General features: G+C 42.1%; 1 protein-coding gene across 6 annotated transcripts in view; it reads left to right on the top strand.

Annotated features, from left to right (window-relative positions):
• The first annotated feature begins 548 nt into the window (after window positions 1–548).
• The window catches only part of cbfb (core-binding factor subunit beta), a 33625-nt gene continuing 24032 nt past the window's right edge, over window positions 549–10141 (top strand). For 5 of the 6 annotated variants that reach the window (XM_071538422.1, XM_071538419.1, XM_071538418.1 and 2 more), the window contains exons 1-3: window positions 549–1094; window positions 1897–1983; window positions 7105–7221. In XM_071538422.1, the coding sequence (XP_071394523.1) occupies window positions 1017–1094; window positions 1897–1983; window positions 7105–7221 (282 nt within the window). In that variant the 5' untranslated portion in view covers window positions 549–1016. The remainder of the gene's footprint in view (window positions 1095–1896; window positions 1984–7104; window positions 7222–10141) is intronic. The other variant, XM_071538423.1, reaches the window with a different exon arrangement.

Here is a 10141-nt window from a genome sequence, read left to right as displayed (position 1 = left end):
TACGTAAATAATAATCATTTGTTGCATGTTTCTGTTTTCACTCATTGTTAAACTAAGTTGTCACGCATTTTTAAAATTCAATTGTCCTGTTGGTTTTCAAGAGACAACCACTGCATAAAGTATTTAGCCTCGAGTTTATTTTACATTGCTACAAATGATGGAACAATTGTACAACAGCTTTTGGCTGATGAATTAATTAATATATCAATTAGGCTACATGCCTGATGCATATATTCTCCTCTTCATTCTGCCGCCATAGCACAAGGTACCATGGTTTCCAAAATAAAACAAAAGTCACCAAAAAAAAAATAAAAAAATGTTAAAGTCCATTATGGTATTATTTCTGACTAAAAGCACGTGAATGCACAGGCAATCCGCATTTACGAGGAGCACTTGAAGGTAGCAGGTAGTCTAAGTAAGTAGCCTACACGGAGAGAGAGAGAGAGAGAGAGAGAGAGAGAGAGAGAGAGAGAGAGAGAGAGAGAGAGAGAGAGAGAGACACCAACGGAGAGCGCTCGTTTGTGGCCACTTGCTTGAGATCACACGGTTGTCGGGGGAGAGAGGTAGAGAGACACAGAGAGAGAGAGAGCGAGAGAGAGAGAGAGAGAGAGCACTACGGCCAAATTGAGCCTTATCTATCGCAGTGGGTCACTCAATAAGATCCACTTGGAGCTAGAGGAGATCCAGGGAGCGCAGGACCCCCAGTAAAAGACAGATAACAACAACAACAACAACAACAATAACAGCCTATAGAGCCCAACAGCAGAGCACATTGCTCCACACAGGGAAGAAAAAAAAACACACACAGACACGGAAGAGAAGTGAGAGAGAGAGAGAGAGAGAGAAAGAGACTTGAAAGTAGCAGCAGTGGGGACGGACTGTGACTTTCACATTCACGGCACACAAAAAAAAACAACCCGTTTTAACTTTTGCTGTTGAGGAAAAAAAAAATTAACAATATTAATCATAAGAATAAATAGCCCGGGAAAGTGTTTGTGTGAGTCTGAAGCCTCAAGATGCCGCGGGTAGTCCCGGACCAGAGGAGCAAGTTTGAAAATGAGGAGTTTTTCCGCAAGTTGAGCAGGGAGTGTGAGGTGAGTCCGCTTCGCTTTCTGCATTCTGGATCCATTCTGCTACACCGCGGAAATAAAAAGCAGAGAAAGTCGCGTTCAGATAGAAATGCACGCCGGAGGTTTGACCGAGCTGCCTTGTGTAAAATGCCCACGGTCCACAAATGATTAGAAAACACCTTTGTTTGAGTTTTAGCTGTGTGTGTTTTAGGTTTAATATGCTCAATTCAGTTCAGTTGCTTTCACGGCACGAATGATGGAAGAACAGTATCGCCAAAGCATCTAAATACAATTAAATAAAAATTATAAAAAGTAAACGACTTATACATTGCAATAAGCAGATGTTCCACTTTCACTCTCTGGCCTAAAACATCCTTAAAAAATGAGAAATATAGAAAAAAAATATGGATTTTTTTTTTCTTTCTTTCTTTCTTTTTTTAAGAGACAGATCTGTCTGGAATGCAAAGTCTTAATCCTCATCCTTTTTATTGTTGATTTTTGCTTATAGGAATCTATAAAAAAAAAAATCAAATGTTTCCCTGTTTGAATAGATTTTATTTGAGGTTTTGAGTTAGAGCAGAAATGAAGAACTGGTGCCTCTCGCCTCCAAATCAAAATTCCTGTGGCTTTATCATTGAATTGTAGCCCATGTATCTGGCATAAGGCATCCCCATTCACTGTCAAACAGGCCTGTGCTGTATTTTCACCTTCAAATCACACACACACGTAGCCTTATTCTATTCTTTAGGCCAGGCGTTCATTCTCAAACCATACCTTAATGTCTTCATGTGTGTGGTTTCAATGGCTGTGTTTGTGTTTATTGCAGATTAAATACACTGGGTTCAGAGACCGGCCCCATGAGGAGAGACAAGCCCGCTTCCAGAACGCCTGCAGGGACGGACGCTCAGAAGTAGTGAGTAAAACACCCAGTCGCCTCTTCTTCTTCTTCTGCAAAAACTAAAGACAATCATCAGACAATCAATTACTGATTATGGTTTATGAGAGAAAGACGGACAGAGAGAGAGAAAGAGAGGGAGTATGTGTGTGTGAGAATGTTATTTGCTATTGCCATACATCTTCTCTCTTCCCCCATGAATACGCTAGATATGTATTTTTGTTAGATTAACCAAAACAATAGCCTGCAAAATCTTTTGCCTCATGAGAAAAATCCTCAAACCCAATCTCAAGGCTGTCTCCAGTTCAACAGACAACTTAACTTGTATTACTAGAACAGTGCGATCAGTCCCCACTGTACACCAGTACAGTTTAGAGACACATGCATGCCCTGTGTGAGTGTGTGTGTGTGTGTGTGTCTCAATGTTTGTTAGTCTGGCACCACACCAGGAAGTAGACATGTTATCAGACACGCAGGCCCGACTTACAGGCCGATGACTTCTTCCGTCTATATTCTGCATGTTCAGTCATCATTATCTCAGCTATGTTTGGCAAAGCGCGTGAAATCACACAACAACACGTTATCTCACATGTACTTAATGGCCCCAGTGATAATGTAGAGCTATCATTTTGGGCCTAAAATTGCACCTACATATCCTGTCATGTCTGTTTGTGCTGTCACATACACTAAACTGGCAACACTGTGACAATGCAGTTGAGTCTGATTTGGCCAAGACTGAGGCCAGGGAGCATTATCATTATAGAATATATATATAGATATTAGGGATGGGACGATATGCTTATCTCATGATACAATGAAAAAGATGCAATGGGGTTCATGATTCGAAACAACCATGATACGATGTAATAAATAAAAGTTCAATAACAACAAAGTCTGACTGCAGAATTATCTTTATTTCTGAGACACAAATCTTTCTAGCAATGACATTGGTTTGCTAGAATGTAAACAACAATTTAAAAATGTCATTACAAAGTGATACTAATACAATTTGGATGGACAGTTTGTGAAATTGTGATGGGCAAGCGAACTCATTTGTGATTACTACAGCAGAATAAAATGGAGCTAATATCGCGATTCATTTTTCTGCCCCACGATACGTATTGTCACATTTTTGTATTGCGATATATTTAATTTCGATATATCGACCCCACAACCCACAGTGGGACAGCAACTACTCCACAATAAAAGCATGAAATAGACAAGTAAGTCAAACTTGATGCTTGCTCTCCACAGCATTTGTTGTTTCGGTGCAACAGTGTCACAGTGTCAATTATTAGGAAAATCGCACCCAATCATACGTCCCGTTTTGAGATGGGTGCTGCTCAGAGGAGCTGGTAAATGCAGTGGAATGGGGTGATGAGCTGACTAGACGAGGACTATCATTGACTTCTTTTGTCTAATGGAAAGTAGCATTTGGAAAAAAAAAGTGCAATGTAATAGAAAGATAGAAGTTTCCTGCATAAGCACTTTACCTCTGCATCTTTTATCGTCTGCATCTCGGTCTGATTCACACCACAGAAGAAGAACAAAGCAGCGTTCTGCATGCTCGTCCTTTTCCTCCAGAAGTGCAAATTAACCCTCATGGACTTTATTGCTTTGGCTTAGTTTAATTTCTTAAGGGGATGTAGTATTAAGAGTCTTATTTGATGAAGTTCCATGACAGTAAGCCGAAGGTCCTATAGCAGTGTATTCATCATTCAGCAAAGTCACACGCCTGAGTGTCTGTGTGTGTGTGTGTGTGTGTGTGTGTGTGTGTGTGTTGGGTGTACTCCCTCTCCTTTCAAGTGAAGTCTATTTATAACGGCCTAAATTATGTTCTCAATAACAGATCTTTAACAATAGGTGAAGTCAGAGAAAAGGCCTTAAGGCTTTTAACACAACAACACACACACACACACAAACACAACTGCTTCTGCTCTCTTAGTCAGCCTCAAGGTATTTTTCACAAACATGCTGTCATCATCAGGGTGTGTGTGTGTGTGTGTGTGTGTGTTGGGGTGGTGGGGGGTGGCGGGGGGGGGGGGGGGGGTACATCTAGTTTTACCATCTTTTAGTGGGACACGCTGCGTCCGTCTGTCTGTCTGTATCTGCTGTGTATTTATAAGCGTCTTCTGCTGAGAGAATCGACGGCCACGGTTTGAATGGTTTCATGGCAGCCGTGACATCATGCCGCTGATTTATCTATCGGACAGACGGAATTAAAGCGGGACGCCGCCGAGGACTTCGGCTATTTCCATGGCCTTCCACTCTCTCACAGCTATCTCACAGAGATAGAAGCAGGAGAGAGACGCGGGCTCCAGACACCTCGGGTGTTGTTGGCCTCACACGCTTATCAGGCCGGTGAAGGCTCTCATCTAGTGTAACAGAAAACAAATCAATGGTAATTATGATATACTGCGGTCAGTTTGCTGGGTTGATATGGCTTTGATGTCATTTTTTACTTTTTTTTTTATCCGTTTTCTTCTCTGAAACTCTTCCACATGTCTGATTCCTGCAGTATTAGACCGCTTTGTCTGTGTTTTCTTAATAGTGCAACATCTATACCTAAAAGTTCATCTTTTACTCTATTTATTAAATGCAGATTTCATTTTACAGTGTCAGTTGAGAACAATTTTTTTTTACTGTCAAGAGAGCCAAGTAAAATAAAAAAAAAGGCCTCTTCAAGTGAGTGTTGGGAATCAAATGAAAGACAAAACCTTTGGCATAAATATATAATAAACTCTATGCACAGTATGTACAGTAAAGCTTAATGTCTCTCCACTGCCAGTTATTAATGCTAAGTTAGAAATGCTTCCCACGATATCGGCCTGTGTGTGTGTGTGTGGGCATTAACTGTGAGTGTATGTGTTAGGGAAACTACATTTCCTGTGTTTATGGTTTGGTTTTTGCAATTTCATTCTCACTTTGGGGTTGATTTATCAGCCCAAAAATCTCTATATGTTTTTACACACCCTGCATGCTATAATATACATATGATAATCTAAAATATCTAATGTTTAAATAGTGATAATAGCTCATTGGGTAACATATATAGAAAAGCAATGCACCCAAATCTTTACCTTGTATTCAAATGTTGTGCATTATTTTTACATTATAGATAAGGATAGATGTAATTTAAAATGCAATTTGGGTGCTTTGCATTTCTGCGAATTCCATAACATTTCACACACACACACACACACACGCTCGCACACACACACACAGACACACACACACGTCAAGCTCTAGCATGTTCAAGATTGATCTGATAAATGGGACAATAATTCAAACTAAATTATCTTCAGCTCGGCTCATTAGAGATGGGACGCTTTCTAAACTACTATTGATTTTCATGCTGTATTGGTCTCTCTATCTCTCTCTCTCTCTGTCTGTCTTTCTCTCCCTGTTCATCGCCTTTGGTCTGTTCTTTGTTGTTTTTTTTTCCTGTTCAGCGCTTAATTTGTCTCTCTCTTTGTTTTCCTTCGTCTCTCCACCTCACTTCCATTTCCTCTCCCCCCCTCTTCGCCTGACTTTCTTCACATTTATCTCGCTCTCGTCTTTACTTCCATCTTCCTCTTTCCCTCCATCTCCCTCTTTGTCTCCCGTTTTTTTCCTCTGCCAGCATCCCTCGTCCCTTAACCCTCCTCCTTTCCTCTCTGCCTCTCTCTCTCTTTTTCCTCCTCCTCCTTTGTCTCTGTTTCCCTCCATCTCTCTCTCTCCTTCCCTCTCTTTTCTCTCCAGCAGTAGTAGGCAGCAAATTAGTATCAGATGGTTGTAATTCAATACATCAAATACAGCAGAAATGATGACTCGGGTGTTCTTTCAGCCCTCTTTTTCCCTCTGTGTGTGTGTGTGTGTGTGTGTGTGTGTGTGTGTGTGTGTGTGTGTGTGTGTGTTTGAGAGAGAGAGAGCAAGAGAGAGAGAGAGAGAGAGATTGCTTTCTCTCACTCTCTTTCCCTCTTTGTGTGTCCATGTACACTTAGTAGTTTTCAACTCTCTCCTCCCTCCTCTCTCTCTCTCTCTCTCTCTCTCATTCAGTCTTTCCTTTTCTCTCTTTCTCCCTCCTTCTCTCATTCTCTGATGAGAGACAGATTTGACAGGGAACATAATTCATATGCTTCCAGCCCAGTCTCAACCCTAATGCCCTTAGTATTGATCTGTCCCAGCAAAGACTCACACACACACACACACACGCACACACACACACACACACACACACACACACACACACACAAAGACAACAGACACACACAGATACACATAAAAAGCAGAAACTTTCCAATTGGTCATAACTTAATTTTCTGCCTTTCTGTAATTCATTGCTTTCTGGCTGCAACAGAGGAATGCATTCCATTGATTTTAATTTTATGTGTGTGTGTGCATGTGTGTGTGTGCATGTGCGCGTGCGCGTGCGAGAGAGAGAGCCTATCTTGTGAAGCATGCCTCCCATTTGAGCGAGAAGCCATTTTACAGAAATAAAAAAAAATGAAGATATAATGTGATTATATGTTTGTTTGAGGAGAGCAGGGAACTGGTTCAGTTTGTGCTTTTGTCCTGAGAGGAAAGTGGTTAGTCCGCTTTCCTTCAGTGTCTTATTGGTTTTTCATACAGTTGGCAATGGGGAGACAGAAGAAGAAAACACACAGAGAAAGAGAGCGAGAAAGAGAGAGAGAGAGGGAATTGGGTTGAGGAAAGGAGAATTTGTGCAACTTTCTAAAGAATAATGTTTGTAAGTGAGACTGTACATTGTCTTGCTAATTGGAAAATCTGTATGTGGTTTTGTTTTGGTGAGAAATTTTGATTTCAAACTTTTCTACACTAAAGTTTTCTAGATCCAAGTAAACATTTAAACACAATAAAACATTCTGCTATTTCAAGTTATGGAAGGACTCACCAGAAACAGTATATGAAATCACAATAATGGGACTATACTTTCCAAATAGAAGATCTTTGGTAGGAAAGCCCATCTTTCAAAAATATGAGACGTTTTTATTGCCAATAAAGCTATGTGTATAATTGTTCTATGAAGCACGTCCTTTACAACTCACTTTATTTGCTCCTCTCTCTCTCTCTCTCTCTCTCTCTCTCTCTCTCTCTCTCTCTCTCTCTCTCTCTCTCCCTCTCTCTCTCTCTCCGCAGGCCTTCGTAGCTACAGGTACCAACCTCTCTCTCCAGTTCTTCCCAGCCAACCTGCACGGGGATCAGAGGCAGGCGCCTACCAGGGACTACGTCGACTTCGAGAGAGAGACGGGGAAGGTAGGAAAAGTGCCAACACACACACACACACACACACACACACACACACACTTCAGTCTGTTTTCCTATCTTCACCTGTGAGATAAGTGATACGGCCTGGCTTGTTCACCGACGGCAGACAAACTACAAACTGGCAGAGGTGTAAACAGGTTTCCAAGCCTGATTCGCTGACAGGGCCTCTCTTATTTCGACATCGGTCTGATTGGAAGACATTTTTACCGACTAACCCAACATGTGAAATGCTGCAGTCATGTGCTCTCGACGCGTTGATGTAACACACATGACAACCGTCCTCCCGCGTTTGTCTTTTTTGCTTTCTATTCCTCTTTTATTTCACAAAATGAAAATGACAGTCCGGTGCTGCAAACCCACACAAAGAAAGAAGAAAAAAAGTTAATTAAGCGTGTTTTTGTGATGAAAGTCCTTCTGGACTCGGGTGTCAGGATTATGCTTATGATTTGTGCGCCGGAGTGTACACAGCTAGCAGTCCATAAAGACAAATGAAAGGAATACACTGATTTTTAGCCAAATAAATTCTTAATCAGCTCCCTGTTGTGGAAGCCACTTCTCAAGCGTGTATTCAGCATTTAGTGAGATGATGAGCAAACTGTCTCATAACACCCACTAAACATGCAGTCCACAGTGAGCTGCAGCATCACGCGCCCTTAGTGACTCAAATCAATCCTGGCCACTGAGGTGAAATCGCTGCCGATCTTCCCGTCACATGGCGGCGAGTTGATGAAAAACAACGTTTGCCCCGAAAAGTGCTTGTGCTCCTTTAAGACGAGTTGAGCCCAGAAGACGTTCGTTTGCTGCTGTTGTCAAGGTAATGTCCACTGTACAGTACAGTGCTGCTGTTGTTGTCGTCTTTGTGTGTATGTTAATTGTCTCCCTTGGCGCTAAGCCTGGACTCTGTCTGTGTGTGTGTGTGTGTGTGTGTGTGTGTGTCAGAAGGCCTGTCCACGGACACTGGCCAGCTGAAATGAATGCCGGCTGGCGGCTCATTAAAAATGCATTCTGGGGAATCGATGGACCTTCATGCCCCAAGGCTGACGGACTAATCTCGCACTGTTAATTATTTAACACAAATGCTTTGATGGGTGGGAATGGTGTGTGTGTGTGTGTGTGTGTGTGTTTGGGTATGGACGGGGGTGGCTGGGTGGGTGTCAGGCATTTTTGCAGATGAAGAGTTTCTGAGGTGGTATATGTGTGTGTGTGTGTGTGTGTGTGTCGGACAGAGACAGTAAGAGAGAAAGAGAGCGTATATGTGATTGGGGTTTGCGCGTGTATTACTTTGTGAGAGAGTAAGAGAGAGAGTGTGTGTGTGTGTGTAAGAGGATACCTGCTCCTGTCACCTCGATGGTGCTCCCAGATCTATGAAGTTTTAATGAGGCCAGAAGTCGTCAATGTAAAGCAGTTTCACAGCCATGAATCTAGAGCCGGAGCCAAGAGCCGAGGAGCCAGATAAACATGCTGACAGCCTGTTCTTTTCATCCATATTCATCTTTTTGAACTGAAAAACATAAGCCATACCCATATCCTCCCATTTGCATTCAGTATAAGTTCGTGAAATGTTACGTTCAGGCCGCTCCAGCTCCAAAGTGTTAGGTTACCGTCTTTACTTTTATGTAATATTCACTCATATTCCAGAAAGACACACATGCAATTTCACTTCACCGTCCCAATGCGCAGGGCTTTGATTGTGTATTGAATATATATTTTCTGCAGTGTTGATCTAGCAGGATCAGATTTCATTTCCCCACCATCCACCATCCGCCCCCGCCTCGCCCGACCTCCCTGTAGAATAGAAGTGTCAGGCTGTGCCAGAGATCTTGTGTACGTTGCAACTTCTTCTCTTAATTACTGTCACAGCTAACCCCGCACACATACACGCACACACACACACACACACACACACACACACACACACACAGATCTCTGAAGCTTGGTTAGAGCTTTTCATGTGCTTCCAAAATGTTCCGCAGGGCGTGAAAATATTGAACGCACAAAACGAGAAAAAGTTTCGATTTTTCAGTTCATTTCTGGATTTTTTCTTGTTTTCTTGTCTTTCCTCGCATTATTTCCTGTTTGTCTACCTTGTCCTGATGACATCACTGAAAAGTCTGCATGAGTAGAGAAATTAGAAACATATCCCTCGAGACATTTTCTTAACTTCTGGTCATAAGCCTGTTCCTGGTGGCCTCCTATATAACAAGAATACATGTCTGCTTTAATAGGCTCGGGTCCCACTAACTTGATGTGATGTTGAATAAACATGATGTATGAATGAATTTAGGGACTTAACTCTTTACAAGTATTTCACTAGTTCTGTAGGCAAGTCAGAATTATTTATGAAACAAAAGAGATTCATCTGCAGTTGCTTTACAGAGTAAAAATGGGCATAATTTGGAAAAAAGGGGAAACCATCCTTATGAATTGTACTGTCTGAAGTGACAGTGGAAACAGACAGTAGAGAGGGATAGAAGGCACATCATGACCATTTCACCTTTTTTTGGTCTTCTTTATTTTTGTTTCTCTCCCTTGCATATTTTCTTTCCCTCAACCTCCCTTCACTTTTCTCCATTTATTATTCTTATGGCTATTTCTATATGAACATCCATATACTACACCGTCTTTCTCTCCTATTGGCTCCCATCTTCCCACCCTCCTTCCCTCTTTCCATTCCCTATTTTTCGCTCCCATCCTCTTTCCCTCCATCCACCCCCCGCCACTCCTTCCCTCTATCCTACCCTCCTTCACTCTCTCCCATCTTCCCTCCGTCCATTCTCTCCCTCCATTCCTCCCTCTCTCCCGCCTCCATTTCCAAACACACAGTGTGCCAAACCAAAAGGGTAGCACAGCCAGGTTAAACTTGGCGACTGGATATAGGCTAGACGTGTGTGTGTGTGTGTGTGTGTGT

The sequence above is a fragment of the Centroberyx affinis genome, unplaced genomic scaffold (assembly GCF_046629955.1).
Source record: "Centroberyx affinis isolate AG114_WGS23_722 - 3 ecotype Tasmania unplaced genomic scaffold, CSIRO-AGI_Caff_v1 ptg003272l_1, whole genome shotgun sequence".
Lineage (NCBI taxonomy): Eukaryota > Metazoa > Chordata > Actinopteri > Beryciformes > Berycidae > Centroberyx > Centroberyx affinis.
This window is presented reverse-complemented; position numbering and strand designations above follow the sequence as displayed.